This window comes from Brachypodium distachyon, chromosome 4 (genome assembly GCF_000005505.3).
Source record: "Brachypodium distachyon strain Bd21 chromosome 4, Brachypodium_distachyon_v3.0, whole genome shotgun sequence".
In the NCBI taxonomy this organism is placed as follows: Eukaryota; Viridiplantae; Streptophyta; class Magnoliopsida; order Poales; family Poaceae; genus Brachypodium; species Brachypodium distachyon.
This window is the reverse complement of record NC_016134.3, coordinates 35,634,906-35,655,823: the sequence shown is the minus strand read 5'-3', so window position 1 is coordinate 35,655,823 and position 20,918 is coordinate 35,634,906. Positions and strand designations below refer to the sequence as shown.

General features: G+C 45.2%; 5 protein-coding genes and 6 non-coding genes across 16 annotated transcripts; 9 read left to right on the top strand and 2 right to left on the bottom strand.

Moving 5' to 3' along the window:
* The first annotated feature begins 765 nt into the window (after window positions 1-765).
* Window positions 766-854, top strand: LOC112269068. The gene has a single exon (XR_002960655.1). It is a non-coding gene; the product is annotated as a small nucleolar RNA R44/J54/Z268 family (small nucleolar RNA).
* A 151-nt stretch (window positions 855-1,005) lies between these two features.
* Window positions 1,006-1,095, top strand: LOC112269067. Its single transcript, XR_002960654.1, has one exon. It is a non-coding gene; the product is annotated as a small nucleolar RNA R44/J54/Z268 family (small nucleolar RNA).
* A 116-nt stretch (window positions 1,096-1,211) lies between these two features.
* Window positions 1,212-1,291, top strand: LOC112269077. The gene has a single exon (XR_002960664.1). It is a non-coding gene; the product is annotated as a small nucleolar RNA snoR122 (small nucleolar RNA).
* Window positions 1,292-1,389: 98 nt separating this feature from the next.
* Window positions 1,390-1,463, top strand: LOC112269064. Its single transcript, XR_002960651.1, has one exon. It is a non-coding gene; the product is annotated as a small nucleolar RNA Z267 (small nucleolar RNA).
* Window positions 1,464-5,402: 3,939 nt separating this feature from the next.
* On the top strand, window positions 5,403-5,494 carry MIR169L (microRNA MIR169l). Its single transcript, NR_127110.1, has one exon. It is a non-coding gene; the product is annotated as a microRNA MIR169l (primary transcript).
* Window positions 5,495-5,857: 363 nt separating this feature from the next.
* On the top strand, window positions 5,858-5,931 carry TRNAI-AAU. The gene has a single exon. It is a non-coding gene; the product is annotated as a tRNA-Ile (tRNA).
* A 79-nt stretch (window positions 5,932-6,010) lies between these two features.
* Window positions 6,011-8,708, top strand: LOC100833005 (peptidyl-prolyl cis-trans isomerase NIMA-interacting 4). The gene is made up of 4 exons (XM_003578056.4): window positions 6,011-6,345; window positions 6,595-6,704; window positions 8,004-8,146; window positions 8,403-8,708. The coding sequence occupies exons 1-4, from the start codon at window positions 6,195-6,197 to the stop codon at window positions 8,443-8,445; spliced, it is 447 nt and encodes a 148-aa protein (XP_003578104.1). The 5' UTR covers window positions 6,011-6,194; the 3' UTR covers window positions 8,446-8,708.
* A 1,379-nt stretch (window positions 8,709-10,087) lies between these two features.
* LOC100823096 (fructose-bisphosphate aldolase-lysine N-methyltransferase, chloroplastic) lies at window positions 10,088-12,536 on the top strand. Its single transcript, XM_003576472.4, has 6 exons — window positions 10,088-10,678; window positions 10,854-10,882; window positions 11,004-11,215; window positions 11,441-11,563; window positions 11,703-12,107; window positions 12,197-12,536. The coding sequence occupies exons 1-6, from the start codon at window positions 10,182-10,184 to the stop codon at window positions 12,407-12,409; spliced, it is 1,479 nt and encodes a 492-aa protein (XP_003576520.1). The 5' UTR covers window positions 10,088-10,181; the 3' UTR covers window positions 12,410-12,536.
* A 155-nt stretch (window positions 12,537-12,691) lies between these two features.
* Window positions 12,692-15,436, bottom strand: LOC100822783 (pentatricopeptide repeat-containing protein At5g61400). The gene has a single exon (XM_003576471.4). The coding sequence runs from the start codon at window positions 15,188-15,190 to the stop codon at window positions 13,253-13,255; it is 1,938 nt and encodes a 645-aa protein (XP_003576519.2). The 5' UTR covers window positions 15,191-15,436; the 3' UTR covers window positions 12,692-13,252.
* A 490-nt stretch (window positions 15,437-15,926) lies between these two features.
* Window positions 15,927-18,044, top strand: LOC100822471 (pentatricopeptide repeat-containing protein At5g56310). Of its 4 annotated transcripts, none has more exons than XM_003576470.4 (2): window positions 15,927-17,101; window positions 17,685-18,044. In XM_003576470.4, exon 1 carries the CDS (start codon window positions 15,950-15,952, stop codon window positions 16,991-16,993), a length of 1,044 nt encoding a protein of 347 aa, XP_003576518.2. In that variant the 5' UTR covers window positions 15,927-15,949; the 3' UTR covers window positions 16,994-17,101; window positions 17,685-18,044. The 4 variants fall into 4 exon arrangements, with proteins under 4 accessions (XP_003576518.2, XP_024319005.1, XP_014758323.2 ...); XM_024463237.1 differs by having other exon boundaries at window positions 17,682-17,820; XM_014902837.2 differs by having other exon boundaries at window positions 15,927-17,181; window positions 17,685-17,820.
* On the bottom strand, window positions 17,474-19,588 carry LOC100832699. Of its 3 annotated transcripts, none has more exons than XM_024463238.1 (7): window positions 19,216-19,588; window positions 18,816-19,084; window positions 18,681-18,736; window positions 18,509-18,605; window positions 18,289-18,427; window positions 18,092-18,205; window positions 17,474-17,958 (listed from the first exon to the last, which is right to left on the bottom strand). In XM_024463238.1, exons 2-7 carry the CDS (start codon window positions 19,004-19,006, stop codon window positions 17,767-17,769), a joined length of 789 nt encoding a protein of 262 aa, XP_024319006.1. In that variant the 5' UTR covers window positions 19,007-19,084; window positions 19,216-19,588; the 3' UTR covers window positions 17,474-17,766. The 3 variants fall into 3 exon arrangements, with proteins under 3 accessions (XP_024319006.1, XP_014758326.1, XP_014758327.1); XM_014902840.2 differs by having other exon boundaries at window positions 18,509-18,590; XM_014902841.2 differs by having other exon boundaries at window positions 17,509-17,958; window positions 18,509-18,587; window positions 19,216-19,587.
* Window positions 19,589-20,918: the final 1,330 nt, after the last annotated feature.

Genomic DNA, 20,918 nt, shown 5'->3' with positions numbered 1-20,918 from the left:
TGCATTTGTGTACACATATATACATGCATCTTATGCCACACGATATATATTGGTCAAGGTCAAGACAAATACCCCCTCCGTTCTTAAATTATCGTCGCGATTTTAGTTCAATTCAAGTACATGGCATCTTTAGACAATTTGCCACTCTTCTATATTACTCCGTACGTGGAATTCAGAATCCAAACTATCTTAACTCTTAACTTTGAGTAGCATGGCTATGTATTGCTAGATGTGACAACTCGAAGCCCATGAATATCTCTCCTCAAAGAGGAGGAGCAAATTCTATCCTAGCAATTGTAGCCCAAAAGCTAAACTACCCCGTCCGGCGATGCCCAAAGTAATCGTGCAGAATGCAACGAGGCGTGATTTCCCCTCCAAAGATTACGCTAGTGGAAAGCAAGAAAGAGTGTCGCCGAAGAAGAACCGACCCCAGTTTTGTTTTTGTTTTGGGGCGCAGAACCGTGTCGTAACGATTAATAGCGAGGCCCATTCTAGTGTATAAGGTGGCACCCTCAAGATACAGCCCAGTAGGCCCACATCCTAAAACCCTAGATGATCCACGGCTGCTATATATACTCACGCCATGTATCTCCAGAAGCATCGCTCCCCCACCGGCCGCCGCTTTGCCTCCCAGCCGCCGCCCCTGTTCTTCATCTCGCTCCTCTTTCTCCCCCGTTTCTTCCTCTTTTTCTCCTTTTCTTTTGTTTGTTCTCCCGTTTCTTCGTTTTTTTCCAAGTAACTTTGGATCTTGAATCGGGATCTACTGAAGCAAATGATGATAGCAAGACAGGGACATCAGAACCCTCCGGGGTAATGACAGACTACGTCTATAATGGGAATCTCTCTGATGTTTTTGATTTCCCGAGCCAATTTGATTTGTTTTTGCCTTCGCTACTTGTTTCTCTCCTCTTTTTTGTGTGATCCATGTTTTTGTCCATGCTACTAGATCGAATCGGAATTGTGCTTCTTCCTCACGTTTCTCTTAAGTTTGGATGGGAATCCATGGAAGCAGGTGATGACAGCAAGACAGGGACATCAGAACCATTACATGGGAATGATAGACCACGTCTATAATGGGAATCTCTCTGATGTTTTCTACGGAGTATTTCTCAAGCCAAATTGATTTGTTTGTTTCCTTGTTGGTTTATTTTTCGGGTCGATATTGCATTCGCATTATTCTCAATTTGTGGAGGCCCTGGGATTCGATTGGCTGCCGATGATGCATAAAAATGCACGTATTATCGGATTGTTCCATGACGATCAAGCAAATATTGTCACTACCACTGAGGCAGCTATTTGACTTACCTGACGTACTGGTTCGCCGTGGTCGTTTGATTTCTGTCGCATCTGGCTTTTCTAACTAAATTGTTTGATAAGTGGATTGGTAAAAAATTGCCTATGATGGTGTTAAATATACTTTGCAGCTTTTCGCTATGAAATAAACCTACAATCTGAGGCATTTTACATCCAATCCACTATTAAAGTTGTGAGGATTAATCGCTGATCTCGAAACTGTGCGAACGCCACTTTTGTTTTAGATCTGAATCTTGCCTAATCGTCAGTCATGATGCGTTTGTCGGGGAGCATTGCGCTTGGTTCTGGAACAACAAGCCGGTGATAAGCTGGAGTATTTGACATCACTCGTCGTTGGTAACTGCAACCAAATTGCAAACTACAAATCAATCCAGGGAGGAACGACGAACGTAACTGGGGAAAGCTATAACGATAATCTAATGGGCGATTCCCGAAAAACGACGCCACGCCGCAGCAACGAGCACAGCAAGGACTTTAATAGATCATCACGTGGGAGTCTACCGATTATTCTCCGAATTCCAGTGTGGTACCTACTGATGATTCGTTGGGAAAACTTAGCCACGAGTTGGCCTATTTTTGATGCGACCATGACTAGGAACTATGGAGCGTAGAAATTAAGTGAAAACACCTTTTGTTTTACAAACATGGCCCGTAACGACGTTCAGTTGCTTCGACGGTGAATTCGCTCTGTATTCTGAGACCTCATTTTTCAGTCTTTGAGATACCCTGTTTTGTTTGATGTATTTTGTCAGGCATTTGGGTTCATTCTGAATCTTAAGTTTGTCCGACTCCCACGTGATGAAAGAAATTCTACAGTCAGATTTATGTCCAAATTGAAGCATTTGTCATAGTTACTCTGGCAGGCGATTTGTTGGTTCATTTCCTATTTATCATCTGCACCCAATTAAGTGTCACTGAATTAGATGTCGTGTTTAACAATCTTTTAGTGAACCGATGTTTTCTTCAAAATTCTTATTGAACGGCTGCTCTATGTGATGATATTATGAAGAAGCTATGGATTAATTTCCACATGAGGCTCTATTGTCATAGTTACTCTGATAGGCAGCCTTTCGAACCCTTTGAAATTTCTTTATTTAAGCATTGACACTGTCCTGGGTTTCTTGCATGCACAGTACTCCATTGATCCATATTAATTGTTTCAAGTTTGTACAAGTATCGATATATTTATGCCTAAAAACATGTAATATTTTGAAAACTAATATGGATCGGCCGGAGTATCTTTTAGGGTAGCCATAGGATGGTTATTTGGTTTCTGTCATTGTTGTTCTGTCATGGTTAATGATGGTTCTTTGGAAAAACTTCGTCATGACTTCCTAATTTGGATGCAAAGAAGACTAACAAACTTTGCATGCATCTAAGGCCCCGTTTGCTTCCAAGGAATTTCATTTCCTATCGGAATCAGTCCTTTGTATACGAAATGTGCGGGGAAGATTCCTTCAATGCCACTTTCACGAGTAAACACAGGAAAGAAAAAAAAAATCCACTCCAGCCTCTTGTTTCTCCATCTTTCCGTAGGACCGATGCTATCGTTGCAATTAGCACTCTTCACTGCAGCAAAATCAAGAGTACCTAATCGGCCTCTCATTTTTTGTGCTGCATATTATCTGGAGATAAGTAAAATGATGTGGCCAAGAACATGTACATATGGTTTTAGAAAAATTCTGTGTAAAATTTTGCGTTAAAAGATTTGATGTATTTATCTACTAAAAACCAAGTTATCTTCCCCATCATGAATTTCTGTGTTTTTTTCTTTCCTGCATTCCAAACGGGTTATTACAAAACTTTCCTCTGTTTTTCACTTGGATTCATTTCCTATTTCTCTGTTTTTTCCTATTCTTATGTTTTATATTCCTGTGTTCAAACGGAATGCTGCAGCGGAGGGAGAAGTGTTTCTTTTGTGTAATTGTGTGTTGTCAATATAATACCATGCCCTAATACAACTTAGACAAGTGTGCTAGTCAGAAATTGTAAAGTTTTAACTTTGTCTTGTGAGTTTCTTGACGAATAGAACATTGACACATGTCCTATGTCAAACAACGGAAGAGAAATAGGGTAAAAACACATGTACTTTGTCTGAGTTTCATGCTAAAAAATTTAAACTATAATATATGTTGAAAAATTATGAAAATAAATTGGGCAACAAATTTAATTTTCTTCCATGAAATTTTTACTTTTTTGGGGGAGCCAACCACAAAGAAGCAAGGCTCTCTACTCCCTTAGGACATCTCCAACAGGAGATACTAAGCAGGTACTAGTCCTACGTGGCGGAGAGATGAAAAGAAAAAGTTAGTACGAGTTACTTGCAGAAGTAACAGCTTGTGCATGGTACCAAGAATGAAAAGAGAATGACATGTGGGTCATTAGAAAAAAGAAAAGAATAAACAAAAGAAAGATGAGAGAGATGAAAATTAGTAACGGCTTGCCATTGAAGATGCCCTTAGAGTTGTGAGGGTCTTGTCCCTCCAATATCGCAATAAAAGGAACGCGAGTACTCTCTACTCCATAAATATGGTTGTATTTTAGTCCAATATCAAAATAGTCATATTATGCTAGAACATCTCATCCTGCTACATGTTAACCAAAATGGACTAAAATACAACCATAGTTTTATTATTAGGTGTTCTAGCATAATATGACTATTTTGTGATCTCAAACTCTAAAGGATGGGCGAGGATGATGACCGATGGCTATGAAAATGAGATGAATAGGGGCAAGCCACTTGACATGAGGAGAGCACAACACACCTTCCTCTCCCGTTATAGCGGCGGTGAAAGAGGTTCATGGTTAGCCCATAGAGAGATAGAGTGAGTAAGAAACAAAAGGGAGCCCGGTGGACGGAAGAAACAGAAGGGGATGAACAAGCCGAGGCCATGGGCTTGAGGAAGAAAATTGATGACATTGTGAAGTCAAAGGAACGGTGGCTTCCAAAGAAACGAAAAGACAAGATGATAAGGCTGTGGGCTTAAGGAAGAAAATCGGTGCGCATATTTTTGCTTTTGAAATGATCCAAATCCAACAAGACAACGTTGTTGTTGAAATCCATTTGCAAATGCTTCAATTTACACTTCCATTCGGCGTTGGGCGAAATAAATCACATAAATCCGTCTCCTAAAATATGTAAGAGAGAGTTGAAATAAGATGAACAAGACACACAGCAGAAGCAAGCAAACATTATGTATCACTCCGTGCAACAAAAGATGTCTCACGTTTGTCAAAATTTGGATGTATCTAGCATGACTTAGTGTATAGATACATTCAAATTTAGTTAAACTTGAGACATCTTTTGTTGGAGGGGAGCAGCACATGAGATTCAAAGCTAGTTCGCGTTGACCCGTCTGCTCCCCCAGTACTCATCACTCCAATAGCGTACCGCGTGACTGCGCCTCAGCAGTGCTTGCATGCAGTTGGAGCGCTTGGGCGCAGTGCAGCCTAGCGGCTAGAGAGATGGGTTCTTTCAGGTCGTGAGCACGGAGCACTGATGACTGGGCAATGGCGCCCCTGCTTCGGCTTTTTGATTTGACTCTCTGTACTTTGATTAGTTGCCAAGCATACTGCCGAACAGTAGGACTAGTACTGTAGAACGACTGGTCGCTGCATCGTTAGTACGCATCTCCCCGTAAATTAAGCCTGCAAACTTCAAGACGGAGTGCTGTGCACACAGACACAATCGGACGGAAAACTGTCGCGTGGTGAACAAAAACAAAGTGTAGCCGTGTTGGGCCGTAGCACGTAGGTGATGGGGAGCTGCGTGCTCCTACAGTCCTACACGTACGAGGTGACCCCATTCTCCTGCTCCTGCATGGTCGTGTCATCGTGTGTGATCAACTCAATGGAGCGCTCCCCCGGCCGCTAGAAGAAGCACACAGCAGGCGATGGTCATGCTGCCCTTCCGCGATCCATCAAACACACTGCACCCATCGTGACGGCCGTTTACGGTTTCCCGGCCGCTATGAGCAATGGCTAGTTGCAACGGCCCTTCTTCCTGCCAGTGCTCTCAAGTGTGTAGTGACGGCCTCTCATCTTTTAGCTCTTGCATGTGGGGAGGAGGTTAGCTAGCTGCAGTGTACATGTAGCCAAGGATGAATTGCCGGCCGGCGTTTGTCGATGGTACTCAGCCGGAGATCGCGCGATTGAGCCGGCAAGTCATTTGTGGCTACGTCTTTGCCTCCTTTTCTCATGCTGGAGCAAAGATGTCTCAGATCGACATGGCACGGGCGTGCATCTTGGAGATTCTAGGTAAGTAATTTGGTTGAAACTTGAAAGGAGTGGCATAAACAGGGAAGATAATGCCAGAGTAGGAAGATGGAAAGATTGTTTTGCTCGATTAATTGGTGGTTGACATAGCTCTGAATTTTTACACTCATTAATCAAGTATATTATGCGCGCGTGAATGCGTTACAAATGAAAGGCTGTTACAGGTTACGGTGCACAACATTTTCTTTTTCTCAAGGGTTCAGTCAAATCCGCGAGATGTCTTCCGTGAGAAGAATAATAAAAGTTTACGTAGTCATTCCGTTAACAAGGCCTATTAGCTCAGCTGGTTAGAGCGTCGTGCTAATAACGCGAAGGTCACAGGTTCGAGACCTGTATGGGCCACTTTTTTGCTATATATCGCAAACCATTCTTTTTTGTTCTTCAAATTTCAGTCCTAGATATACAAATTTTAAAAAATTAGCCCACTGGGCTGGCGCAGAAGGCCGTCTGCGTTGCGACAGCCTTCCTCGTCGAAATATCCTGGTCGTCGCCGTCTCATCAATTTCTCATCTCAGCGATCTCGAGCCAATCATCAGAGACTTGCTAGGGTTTTTGCTTCTCCGAACCCAATCCCCTCTCGTCTCTCGCCCGCTTGGCGAACGCAGATGGGGAAGGACGGGAAGGCGAAGGAGGCCAAGGGGAAGGGCAAGCAGGCGGCCAGCTCTTCCGATGATGCCGGAGGCGGCAAGGGAGGCAAGGGCAAGGGGAAGGGCGGCAAGGGAGGCGACGACCTCGGCACCTGCACCTACGTCAAAGGTATAACGGGTCCTTACTCGCCGTTTGTGGTAAGATCGGAATGAAATCGGCGAGATTCGGGTGAGATTTTAGGATTCTGTGTGAGGGGCAGCATCCCCAGTCGCAAGTGGCTGGATTCGTCCATTATGCTTGGGTTTAGAATTTAGCAGGATTGTGAAGTTCAGATTAGATGCTTGTGTTGAAGGCTTGCTTGATTTGGGTATTCTTGTTCAAACCGTGTCCTTTGGTATTGTTTTTCTGTCATTGCAGCTAGGCACATATTGTGCGAGAAGCAGGGGAAGATCAATGAGGCGTACAAGAAACTGCAGGATGGCTGGTTGGACAACGGGGACAAGGTCCCTCCTGCTGAATTTGCCAAGGTAAACGGCAGATTCATAAAGCCTGATGTATCCAGCTCAGCTTTGAAACCGGTGTGGTATGCTCATAGGAAAAATGCTTGAGATTAATCAGGAGTTTACTGAAACTTAGATTATTAGTGGAATTCACCATCTCCAATTTGCATTCTGTACACAGTTTCCTGTTTTGTTAGTGAGACATGGCTTAGGCCCTGATTTAACATTCGCCCCCTCCTGATGTTTACTTTTCACAATTGAGTGAATATTAGCTATGGTCTTCTGCCACAGTTAGATAACACAATCCTCAAATTACGTTGCATACTTTTCTTTCCCTGTATGGTTCTATTTCCGTTCTAATTCCTCCAATCATGGTACTTCAAGGTTTGATGTATGCTCAGTTTAGCAACTCTGCTGGATTTGTATCCCTTGACTGCCTTAATTCATATTTCATAGTGTTTATGGGAAGTGGCATTGCATCTTAATATTGTACACAAGCAAAGATTGGCCTATCATGTGGAAAAAAGTACTGATAGGAAAATGGCTGTTGGCTACACATGGTACTAAGGGGCTCTTTGGTTTTGAGCCAAATCTAGCCCTGCCAAAATATTGGCAGCCCACTAAAATTTGGTGCTTGTTTGCTTTGTTGCCAAAAATTTGGTTGCCAATGGGAATCTAGCCATCTCTCTCACAGATTTTTGCCAAATCTTTAGCCAAGTGTGGGCTCAAGAATTGTTGACCAAAAAATTGGCAAACCAAATTTTGCCAAGATTTGGTTGGGCAATGTTGGGCATGAACCAAACATACCCTAAAACTGGTCTATGACCCAATACTGCTTTGTGGCAAAACTAATTCCAGGCTAGTAATTAGCCTGCATTCTTGAGTAAACATAGGATCATGCCAGGATATCTTGGAGACATCTACTTGGGCAGGATGAAGCTGTTCTCTGGAGAAAACAGTATAATCATTTAATTTTTCGTTTCTATTTTTCTCAAGCAACAGAAATGTTTTCTCGACACAGTATCAACTTGGTATAAAAGCACTCTGATGGTGAGCATCACTTCTCACTTGATTCACTCCTATCGTAACAAAATTGTAAGAATATCCATCATACGTGAGGCACTTCCGCTGATGCATAGTATAGGACATCAAATGGAAAACTATCTGTGTACTAATTATACCTTTAATTCCAGAATTAATGTTCTTGTTGTGTACAGGGCAGTCCTTTAACGTGTTGTCTGTAGAGTGTAGGCACATTTCACACACTATTAAACACGAGTAATAATATTTTGTTTGACATACATAACTGCTGTTTTTGTACTGCAGATAGCCCAAGAATACTCTGAATGTCCATCAGGAAAGAAGGGTGGAGATCTTGGATGGTTCCCGCGTGGCAAAATGGCTGGCCCTTTCCAGGATGTTGCATTTAACACACCTGTCGGAGCTACTAGTGCACCATTCAAGTCTACGTATGTGTATTATCACTATCATTACTCATTCTGTTCCATGCTTTACTTAGCGATCATGGATGTAGTGCCTATTCTATGACATGAGTCCTGACCTGTGCATTACTGTAATGATCCTTTGGACTACCACTTATTTTTTAATACAAAATCTGACATGAGTTCTGATCTGCGCATTACCTTGAGCTTCTTGCTCCTTTGGATCCTTGATCTTCCGCCTCATCTTTTCCTGATACTTACATAATGTGTGATGGTTATGTAGGCACGGGTACCACTTCATCCTGTGTGAAGGGAGGAAGAACTGATCTGAAAGTATCATCCAGGTTTGGAACGCAAGCACCTCAGGCTAATATGGGATGGCAGGATGCAAATGCCCTTGTCTTCTCTGTTGACTCAATAAGTGCATGTAGGCATGTGTATTTTGTGTTTAGCTTCCTTTCATGCTGTCCCAAAAGAGTTGTCCAAAATTGTGCTTGCTGTAATTAACCTGTGAGGCTGTGGTTCCCAATATAACATATCCGTTTGGGATAAGCTGAGATTTAACATGTGTTTAGATGCCATCATCTCAGCGGATGCTCTTCTCCATTTACCATGGTTGAATGGTCCTTATGCAGGAGGCACTTACTGGAATTGACATGTTGGCGATAAAACATGCTCAATATCGAAAAACTAGGAAAGCTGTTTCCAATTTTAACAAGACAACTCGATAGTTTGCTATTACCAAATTTGAACTTCAAATTCTCGTGCATTTTCATTATTGAAAAAAACTTAGTCATTTTGCTATTTTGTATATGCGTTTGAGTCTATTGAAAACTCTTTTTGAAATGTGACGTGGGCTCACCTGATCTTCAGAAAGTCTCAAATTTCACCTGGGCGCTTTGAATAAGAGAAAAACAGGTTTCATGCAAAAAAGATCACATAGAGCTGTTAACGGATGTTTGTCTTTCTAGTGTAAATTAAAGAAATCATGAAATTTGCAAATACGCAAGTATCGTGATATCTGCACGCAGGACTTGTATGGAATTTGCTGTTTCTGAAAACATGAACTCTCAGTTTTTAAAATTCATATCCCCCCTATTCCAAAATGCATGGTGTATAACTTTTCTTAATTGTCAAACTTTCTGAGTTTGACCAAACTTATAGCAAAAGGTAGCAACTTATAGTTTCAAACGAAGATACGATGAAAATATTTTTCACACTAAATGTAATGATACTCATTTGGCACTGCGTGGATGTCGATATTTTTTTGTTATATATTTGGTCAAAGTTTAAAAAGTCCGTCAGTCAATAAAATGGTATACGTACAACATTTTGAAACGTCGGGAGTACATGCATGTCCTTAGGTGCACAAAATGGAAAAATATCTTCTTATCTAGCTTTACAAATCGAGCTTTCCCTAGTTTACCTTAACCTTAAACGGTTATATTCAGCACCGTTTTATGTTGGATCTACACAGATTTGAGATGCATTTGAAGACAGCTATCTAATCTACGGAAGCAGATCTTTCTTGCATTGGAAACAAAATTAAATGTTAACTCGGATACAGTTCTTTTAGTGGTGTACGATGTATTCATCAACAACTAAACATTATTGATGACTCCGTCAATCTCAAGACACTCCGCAACTCCAGTCTCTGTAGATGTTGTGTAAGTGCATGTGCGATGTTGTGTAAGTGCATGTGCACATACGATTACAACCAAAATAGAAGTTATGCAAGATCGGAACAAATTTGGCATTGGAAACAAATTTTGTTGATGAGCCTTAAAGCGGAAGATCGGGAAATAGACAAAATGCTATTTTATCCTTCTGTGATTTCCAGGATTGGTTGTTTTGAGGAAACAAATTGAAATCAAGAATATGAATGAAGATTAATAAGTTCAGCAACCGTCACAAGATGAGCCTTACTAACCATATCCACTCCCGCCATTTATACAAGTATAACAAAACTAACGGTCGTCGTTTCCCAATCCAAACTACAGCGGTACCGCCTCCCCTCATCCATCGCCCCGGAGCCCGTCTCCTCCCGGCGCCCCACCGCGCCATGGCAACTCTCCACCACCTCGTCCTCCCGCCCCAACTGCTGTCCGGCCACGGACCTCCTCCTCTGCTCCGCCTGTCCAGAAGGCCGAGACCCCTTCTCCACCTGCTCCCCCGCGCGACGGCTGCAACCACGGGAACGGCGGCGGCGGTGTCCACCCCTTCGGACGCCGCGTTGCAGAACTTCCGGCGCTGGATCTCTTCTCAGGGGGCGGACACGGGTGCGGCGTCTCCGACAGTCGTGCCTGAGGGCCTCGGGCTCGTGGCGGCGCGGAACCTACCCCGCGGCGAGGTCGTCGCCGAGGTGCCCAAGAAGCTCTGGATGGACGCCGACGCCGTCGCTGCCTCCGACATCGGCCGCGCCTGCCGAAGCGGAGGGGACCTCCGCCCGTGGGTCTCCGTCTCGCTGCTCATCCTACGGGAGGCTGCGCGCGGAGGGGACTCGCTGTGGGCGCCCTACCTCGCCATCCTCCCGCGCCAGACCGACTCCACCATCTTCTGGTGAGGTGACGCTGATCGCTCTCGATGTGTTTGATGAAATAACAAAAATATATTAGGAATATATTTCAAACATCAAAGTGCAAAGAAAAATGATCAAATCTGGCATTGGTAGTCTGGTGCTTACTACCTCGTTTCACGCGTTCTGATGAGTGGTTGCTTCGTGCCTCCAGTGCAGGTCAGAAGAAGAGCTCTTGGAGATACAAGGTGAGCGTGCAATACAAAAATCAATACTTTTGTTCTTTAGAACTTCAAACCTTTTTTTTGTGTATTCGTGCAGTTACTGTCTTAGTAACTTTGTATATATGCTCGTGTCCCTTGCCTGCAGGAACACAATTACTGAGCACAACAATGGGTGTGAAAGAGTATGTTCAGAGCGAATTCGATAATGTTGAAGCTAAGATCATAGGCCCGAATAAGGACCTTTTCCCTGATACCATAACATTTGATGATTTCCTATGGGCATTTGGAATACTAAGATCAAGGGTTTTTCCAGAGCTCCGCGGAGATAAGCTCGCTCTCATACCGTTTGCTGATCTGGTAAGATCTCCAAACACAAAACACACCAACATGATCTTATATTGCTACTCCAAATAGCTCCAAGCCAATTCCTATTGTTGTAATGGACGTTCTTGTGATTCTTGTGATTAAGTTGACATGTACACTACTCAAAAAGGTTTCGTTAGGTTAGAGAGTAATGCACCATACACCTGGAAGTTTCGGAATATATTCTGTTAAAATCATTTTGGTACTTTGCCAAATCAGATAAATCACAGTGCTGATATTACCTCAAAACAATCCTGTTGGGAGATCCAAGGAAAAGGCTTCTTGGGTAGGGACGTTGTGTTCTCTTTGCGAACACCAATGGAAGTTAAATCTGGAGAACAGGTACACAAGAATTTCATTATTTTGTTAAATAAATGCCCTCGAAATTTATAATTGATGTGGCCTTTCAACCAACAATTTTAATGATCTCAAGTGAGTAAGCTAGACTGGTGCTACTTATAATGGAATGATGCTTTGACAGGTATATGTTCAGTATGACCTGGACAAGAGTAATGCTGAATTGGCACTTGACTATGGGTTCACCGAGACAAACTCGACAAGGGACTCGTATACTCTGACACTGGAGATATCTGAATCTGATCCATTCTATGGAGACAAGCTTGACATTGCAGAGTTAAATGGAATGGGGGAGACAGCATACTTTGATGTTGTCCTCGGCGAATCTCTTCCTCCTCAAATGATCACTTACCTGAGATTACTTTGTCTTGGGGGAACTGATGCATTTCTCTTGGAAGCTCTCTTTAGAAATAAAGTTTGGGGATTCCTTGAACTTCCTGTGAGTCGTGACAACGAGGAATCAATATGCCAAGTCATCCAAACTGCTTGCAAATCTGCCCTTACTGCCTATCACACCACGATAGAAGAGGTCAGCCTACTAAACAAAGAATGTTACTCGTTTCATTTATTCTTTGGTTACCTCCTAATAACTCTTATAAAACATGCGTAAATATTTAGGATGAAGAACTATTAAAAAGAGAAGATTTGCAATCAAGACATCAAATTGCAGTTGAAGTGAGGGCTGGTGAAAAGAAAGTACTACAGCAAATTAATGACATTTTCAAGGAGAGGGAGCAAGAATTGGATGACCTTGAGTACTACCAGGAAAGGAGGCTCAAGGATCTTGGATTTCTTGGTGACAATGGTGACATTATCTTCTGGGAATCCTAGAGACAGTTTTTGTAACACATCATTTTGCAATAGCACAATAATGGAAAAAGATGGATTCACAGAGTCAACAAGGTTAAAAACAACTTTTGTGCCATGACCAATAATAATGTATTAAAATAAATATTCATGGTGCCTCTACTACAGATTTCCCTAAAAATGTAGAAAAATAAATCAAATCATGAGCACTCAAATTTTGAAACATAAGACCCTCAATCATAATTCTATCAGTTGCATAACCGGATTAATGATCCCACTAATACAAAAAATGAAAATCTGAACTTCTTCACATATCGCACGTGGCAACAGATTTAACTATCAGAAGCAAAACTGTACAATATTTATGTCTAAGGTGATATGGATCATATCATCCATTATACTCCTAGTGCAGCATGCGCTGCATACTTGCATCAACATCCCTTCCCCGACATTAGCTACCTCAGAGAATATGCACATTGGTTTCAGTATCAACCAGCACTGAAATGGTTTGGCATGCAGGTTGCAGTTTTGTCACTACAGCTCGGCTTCTACTCTTAAGCTCTGTTCATCACAATAATTTTCTGCATCTCCTGTTAACCAGCATTTTACAGAGCGATGGTCCGAAATGATGCCAATTAATGTCAAATTGGACCAGCCTTCATTTTCCTTGAGAAACAAGTTGATTTTATCTATTATTCATTCTTTGAAACTTGTATGCAAAGACCTCTCAGATGTTGAGCCTTCAGTGTTGTCCCAGATGTAGCAGAATCATTGTGATGGCTGACAAACCACTGTGGTTCACACTCTGTGAACTGGGCTTGTGTTGAACTGATCTGAAGTCTTGAATCTAGTTAGATGAGCTAACACTTACATTTCAACAGACTTGAAATCATTTGGTAGTTCCATTGACCAAATCTCAGGGCAGACTGTGGCATATCTTCTGGGTTTAACACCGATCTTAACCATATCAGCGTAGAGCATCATGGCATTCAACACATAGCCAAGCATGCACTGTCCTCGAATCAGTAGTGAGTAAGTGAAGCTATCAGGTACCATATCAGATTCTCTCATGCAAGAGAAGAACTTGCCAGCTTCATGGTATTGGCCATCTATATATAAACCGTATATCAAGGTCATATATGTCACACTGTTTAGGATTGAACAGTCTTCCTCAGTAGTATAATTTGAACAAAAGGAATTAATGTCACCAGGCTTCTTCTGTCCTGCATACTTCATTATGAACATGACTGCATCTTGGACCCTACTCTCTCTGCACAGACCATCAACAAGAACTGACACGGTGATTGCATTGGAAGAAATGCCTTTCTCTGCCATCTCCTTATGTAACCTAAAAGCAGCATCTAAGTCACCAAACTTGGCATGGCCATGAATCATTGCCGTGTATGTCAGCACATTAGGTTCAACCCCTTTGGCCACCATCTCCATGTATATACCCATTGCTATTTCCATCTTCCGTTTCTTCGAATGCCCATCTATCAAGGAGGAGTATGTCACCACATTGGGCTCAATTCCAACCTCATTCATTCTTGTGCATGTTGCCAGGGCCTCCGCCAGATTCCCATCCTTGCAGTGCTCGTCAATTAGTGCGTTGTACGCAGCAGCATTGAGGTTAATACCAGATTGCTGCATTAATTCAAGAAACCTGGTTGCTACTTGCACTTGACCTCCACAACAAAGGCCTCTTACAATTATGCTGCAGGTGAACTCATCTGGGCACAACCCTACGCGAGTCATATCCTGATAAACTGTTAGTGCTTCTTGTGCATAACCAGACCTGAAAGCTCCGTCAATCAAACTGTTGTATACAGGCACAGTTGGAGCAATTCCATACCTGTGCATTTCAAGGAAAGCATTTTTCACGTCGCTTATTCTATTCGCCAGGAAGAAACCACCAATTAGTGTCGTAATGATCACAGCATTTGGAACAAGACCACTCTTCAGCAATTCCTGATACAACGTGAGTGTCCGGTTGACACCATCCCTTTTGCAGTGGCTGCTCATCAGTGCATTGTATGTGTAAAGGTTAGGCTGCACCCCTGTTTCCTTCATCATAATGAACAGCCGTTCAGCCTCGATGACGCAGCCCTCCTCACAAAGTACACATATCATTGTTGAGTATGTGACAACATTTGGATCAATTCGTCTCGCCACCATTTGGTTCCAGACCTCCCAAGCCTTCGTCATGTCACCCTCATGCCGGCATGCATTGACGAGGGTGTTGTACGTCACCAGGCTTGGCACCATTCCCCGGCTTAGCATTTCATCAAACAGCTTCCAGACACGGTCGAACCTGCGGGCTTTGACAAGCCCATCGAGGATCGCGTTGCAGGCCGGCAATGCCGGCAGCGTTGGCAGGCGGCAGAAGACAGACAGAGCGTCATCGTGGAGTCCCATCTGAGAGAGAGCAATGACGAGCACTCCGAGGGCCGGAGCCGGTGAGCTGGAAGTGGAGGAGAGCGCCGCGAAGACGGCGCCGCCAGGGCGCGCGCTGGGGAAGGACGCCTGGACGAGGGATTTCGTCAAACGGATGGCGTGCGGGAAGTCCTTGGCCGCGGCTGAGCCGTGGACGGCGGCGGCAAGGTGGGCGGCGCGGTCGCTTGAGGGAGCCGGGGTGGCAGCCGCAGCGGCGGATAGGCGCCGGTGGTGCGGAGCGAGGGCCCGGCGGCGGGAGGAGAGGAGGAGGAGGCGGAGGGGTGGCGAGAGCGGCATGGGGTTGGCATTGGGGAGGCTGGAGGCGGCAAATCTGTACGCTTTGAGTAGACAGTAGTATGGGTTTGCTACCATGGGACTATGGGAGCCGAGCACCGCAAGGTTTTCCTCTGGGAATTCTACTCACCGGGACATCACGTGCCAAGGCGCACGCGGGGACTTGCACCTGAGTTGAGCACTGAGCAGCTGCGATCTGCAACAATTCCCGCGCAGCGAAACACCCACACCAAACCAGAAGCAGATCACGCGAGGTAACCAACCATGCCTAGCAATTTCCCTCCTCGTCGTCCTGCCCTCCCTCCCAACCTGCCCCCGCACATCCCCTACTCCCGCGCGCTGCAGCAGCGCCTCTACCTCCTCGCGCAGCACGTTCGTCGCCGCCGTGACCTCCCCCAGGGCGCCACCTCCTCTTCCTCCTCCGGCGCCGCACGCCGCGCGCTCGACCAGCTCCACGCGCAGCTCCTCCTCAACGGCTTCCACCGCAAGCGCTTCCTCGTCGCCAAGCTCCTCTCCCTCGCCGCTGCCGCCGCCGACCTCCCCCGCGCCGAGTCCCTCTTCCTCTCCGCATCATCCCCCTCCTGCCCGCACCATCTGCATCCTCCCACACTCGCGAACCTCCTCCTCCGCGCCGCTGCCGCGTCCCGGGCCCCGCCTCGGCAGCTCCTCTACCTCTTCTCCCGCCTCGTTGGCCGCCATGGGTTCCGCCCCAACGCCTTCTCCTTCTCCACGCTCCTCGCCGCTCTCGCCGACGCGGGCGCTGGAGCGCTTCCCCACGGCCCCGCCCTCCACGCGAGCGCGCTTGCTACCGGATTAGCGCAATCCAGCTCGCACGTCATGACCAGTCTCCTTGATATGTACGCTACGGCCGGGCAGCTCGGAGATGCCGGGAAGGTGTTCGACGAAATGCCGGAGAGGACTGTGGCAGCGTGGAATTGCATGCTTTCTGCATATGTGCGGTGCGGTGAGGTGGATGCGGCTCTGCATTTCTTTGGCGAGATGCCTGGAAGGGATGCCGTGGCCTGGACGACAGTGATAGCTGGGTGCGCGAATGCTGGGAGGGCAGCAGAGGCCGTTGATCTGTTTTGGAGGATGAGGAAGGCAAGGGTCAAGGATGACGCGGTGACGATGGTTGCCTTGCTGACAGCATGTGCAGAGCTGGGAGACCTGCAGCTCGGGCGATGGGTACATGCGCGTGTGGACCAAGATGGGCAGGACCAGCGGATAGTGTTGCTGGACAATGCACTCATCCATATGTATGTGAGGTGCGGGGCTGTGGAGGACGCACACTGCATGTTTCTTCGGATGCCAAGACGGAGTACCGTCTCATGGACTACAATGATCTCAGGGCTTGCGATCCATGGGCGTGCAGAGGAGGCACTGGAATTATTTCGCAGAATGGAGGAACGTCCTGATGGTGCAACGCTGCTCGCAGTGCTATGGGCGTGCAGCCATTCAGGTAAGGTTGACTTTGCATGGAGATACTTCGAGAGCATGGAAAGACTTTATGGGATTACCCCAGAGATACATCACTATGGATGCATGGTTGACATGCTCTGCCGCAGTAGACGATTGTATGAAGCACTCGAGCTCGCGGAGACAATGCCGTTGCAGTCTAATGAGGCCGTGTGGGGTGCACTGCTGAGTGGATGCAAGAGGGAGGGCAATCTTGAGCTCTCAGCCAAAGTGGTTGATAGATTGATTGAGCTACAGCCAAACCGAGCAGTTGGGCACCTTGTGCTGTTGTCGAACATGTATGCTGCCGTTGGACAGTGGGAGCAGGCTCAGATGGTGAGGGAAAGAGTGGCTGCAATGAATTCCGGGAAGCCTGCTGGAGGAAGCTGGGTGAATCCAAACCAGGCAAGGATGTTGGAAGCATGAGCTCAACCAAAGTATTGGTGCTTTGCATTCAAACTTGGAGGAGGATTACAATTTTGCTACCATGAGGTTTTGGAGTCGATGTTTTTAGTATCTAGAGAAGACAAAAGGGTTAGTCTGCAACACACTTTCTTTGACTTCTGCATAAAGAGTGGAATTATGCACCGGCTTCTGTTTTTGCTATTTTCCAGGTAAGTCTGTCATACATTTTAACTTGACCTGAATTGTTCCAGAAATTAACAGTGCTCACCGGGTAACACTGTTAGAAACATGCATAGCTTAGTAAATTGTAGTTCTAATAATGAGTTGTTTTACGTTTAAACCTCTAAGCTCATCTGATTCTTTCTGTCACAAAATATATTGCGATAGCCCAACCTGGTATTGTCGTGACAGTTGCTTGTGCTTGGTTGGCTAGCGGCTTCTGTGATCACTCAGCCACCCAGGTTTAAGGTCTGGCTTCCCCGTGGTGCCTCATGGTTGTTCTAAATAAAAATGCCACAGGTGCTAGTGCCTTCTGGTTGAGTTTTTTGATAATCATGAAACACCAGTGCAAAATCATAGCATTACATTCACAACCTAACCTAGTTCATCTCATTGTCCTTGCTAAATATTCTTTGAGATACAAAAAAAGTTTTCTGGTATTATTTTGAAAATGCTCCATTGTTCTCATATATACTGTTCTTTATGTCAGCAGGTTGATATTGGCTGAATTAATTCCTTCTTCAGTGTAAATTGAAATCAACTATTTGTTGGTACCAGCACGGTCGCTCCCAATGTCACCTAAGAAGCTTATTGCATGTGCCAATGCCAATCGCAGCAGCAAGGTGCCATGCAGCATGGATATATGGTGTCTCAGGGAAGTAGTCGTCAGCAATGAAGAGTGCGCCTCCCAATACAGATGACATCTTGTGCAGGTTATGTACCATTCTGAGCTCTGGTTCAACTGATGCTCTCTTTGCAAAAGAAACCTGTCATGTGGGAATGGTTAGGTTTTACCAACAGTTCTTCTTTGAACAAAGATTTATCCAGCAAGCCAGTATTTTGGTTATTGAAATGGTTAGTTTTAGACAGAACTATCTGCCAGGTCCTTTCAATACTTGCCTCCATCATTCCAGTGTGGAGAGCTGAAACCATCAAAGGCTGAAATGGCAGGAGCAATGTTGATGCCGCCATTAGTAGTCCTGGGTTCTCATTCCTAACTGCCCTGGATAAACACTGCACAGAAAACATGTATGTATGTTTACCATGAGCTGCCAGTTCTGATGATTTAACAACTGCTCAATGAGAATACGACTTACCAATGTAGTGGTGGCAATCATGGTATAGTCTGCCCATCGCAGGAATTTTCTTACTTCTCCTTTGGAAGAATGATACAGGCCTGAAGCTATTCCTACCCCAACCAGTGAGTTGGCATAGATGGCAGTTTTCAAGTTCTTCCTGCAACACTGGTCTCTTATTAAATTCAAAATCAGAAAAAACAAGACAAAGAAACATCTTTTCTCAGGTGTCTTGTCTTGCCTTGGAGTCTGCAGCCCAAGAACAATGAAGGGTAGAGAGGTCACGACATTTGCAATAGTTTCGCCGCCATGCTTGTCGCCTGCTGAAATAAACGTGTCTGCTAAGAAGCTTCACTTGACAGATAGATATCGTGGTACTGGTTTTTGGATAGATGGAATGGAAGCAGCCATACATGTAATACTGCAGTGGATGGGCTTCAAGCATGAGGGCCTTTGCTGCCACAGTCGTCTGGAGTTACAAACACAAGTGTCAGATGGCATCACCCTGAGCTTCGGTATCAAATGCATTGCTGCCAATGATAGCTCACCGTATCAGCAACCTTTGTTGTTGTTTTGTGGCTGTTCTACGGCCATTTGGTTCTTCACAAGTTGAGGAATCACCAAAGCTGGTCCTGACACCTTCATCGTTGCGCTGTATCTGTGGCGTTCTATGTCCAAGCTGTACTCCGTAGAGGTCGTCCAAGATGCCCGGAGGTTTTCTGGCACTCTGGACTCCCATTTCTCCTGATTGTTCTTTGCAAACTTGCAGCTACCAGAACAGATTTATACTCCTGAGTCGTGCTCGTAGCACTCAAGGCTGCAGATGTGCAGATAGAAACATAAACTTGAAAGGTAGTCCTAACTTAGCCGCTCCCATTGATCAGTTCTTCGCTTCTTCAAATTCGTTTTTCAAAGAAGCTAACTGAGTAAGAATTTAGGGAACCGCACCTTAGCTAGATAAGACGACTGGCTACGTATAAATTGCAGGAATCAGTTTCCGGGGCACAGCGGTGCGGATCTCCTTCCTCTTCTCTGGTGGACGGAAGGTGGCTGGGGCGCCGGCCGGCAACGGCAAGGGAATAAATAGGCATTCGTGCGTGCCCGAGAGGACGATGGGAATGTGTTGGAATCCTGGTGCGGGTCTGCGAGAGACGCCAAGGGGCCAGTGGAACTTGAGAGCGGAGGATGCCGATTCCAAACGGATCTTCCCTCTGCCGGGAGAGCTCTCGTGCGCTCGGTGCGAATATCCTCTCGCCCAGGGAGCGGCATCGTCGCAGCTCACACGGGGGGCGATTCATGCAAAAGCGTGGATTTGAGTAGCGCCAACCGGGTGATTAAGACGTAAACCAAAGGCTGGAATTGTAGTACTACTGCTGCCGAACGTCTTGCGACCACGGCCCTCTTCTGGTTGGTGGAGGCGTGGAATACCTGCTGTTACATACAAACCACACAGGCGCACCCAAGCGTTCCACTTCCCCACAAGACTGGAATTGGTACGAGCCGAGACCCGTGTTTTGTCGAAGCAATTTTTGGTGAATGACACGCTTCAACCAAGCCTGCGAGGGGAAGACACGCTTCAACCAAGTAACTGACCTCTCCTCTCCGTTTCTTTACGTGGCGTGTATTTTGACTCCCTATTTTCAAACTTCAACTAATAATCAGTCCAATGGTCATAGTTGCACAAGTCACAAAATTGATATCATGGGTTCATATTTAAAGGAATTTCTTAGGATTGGGATTTTGTAACCATGTGCAGTGGCAGAGCTTCATTTGGGTCTTTTTGCAATTTTAAAGATTACTGGTGATATCTAGGATAGTTTAAGCAATTAAAATTTAAAATGAACTCCCTAAATTGGTAGACTAATGCAAAATCTCCGCCACTAAAGACAAATACATAAAAAAATCCAGACATGCAAATATTCAAGTGCTATTCAAATCTGTCGTTTATGCCGTACATAAAAGATTGTGTTTTGCATAAGTTTCGCAGGTTCTACATGGATTTATGTCCAATGGGCCGGCCCACTCAAATCACCTGCTGAAAATGGGCATGTTGCAGCTCGACGAAGGGAAAAGTAAACAGGATCGAAACGAAGTACGGAAATCACCTGCTGAAATGGGACAGCTTGATTGACTGTTCTGCTGCTCCAGTAGTCCAGTGTTCCTGCCCTTGAAGCACGCCGCACCTGCGGACCGGCCGCCTGGAGCTGTCAATCAGGCTCGGATCATGGCCGGCAGCGCTTCCCATCGGTAATTGTAGCGCCACCGGCAGGCGGCAGCAGCAGCCTCTGACATGGCCTCCACGCCTGAGTATTCACACAGCAAGTTGGCAAAAGATGTTTCCTTCTTTTCCCCGCTCTGTAAAAGATCGATCCGTCAGGCTGTGTTCACTTGACATGAGCGACTTTGTCGCATGGTATCAGTTTTGGTTAGGAAATTCTTGAGAGGTCTGGATCCTTACTCATTGCTAATAAATAAGCTAAAGTCCTTATTATTGTTTAATTCATATGTAGTATGTGTGACTGCAATGTCATGCATGCAGTTGAATCCTACACAAATTACCCGCAAAAAAAAAAGAATCCTACACAAATGACCAACATTTCAACCCCAGCCTACGATGCCTACCAAAGTACTCCATATCAAAATGTTGTTAA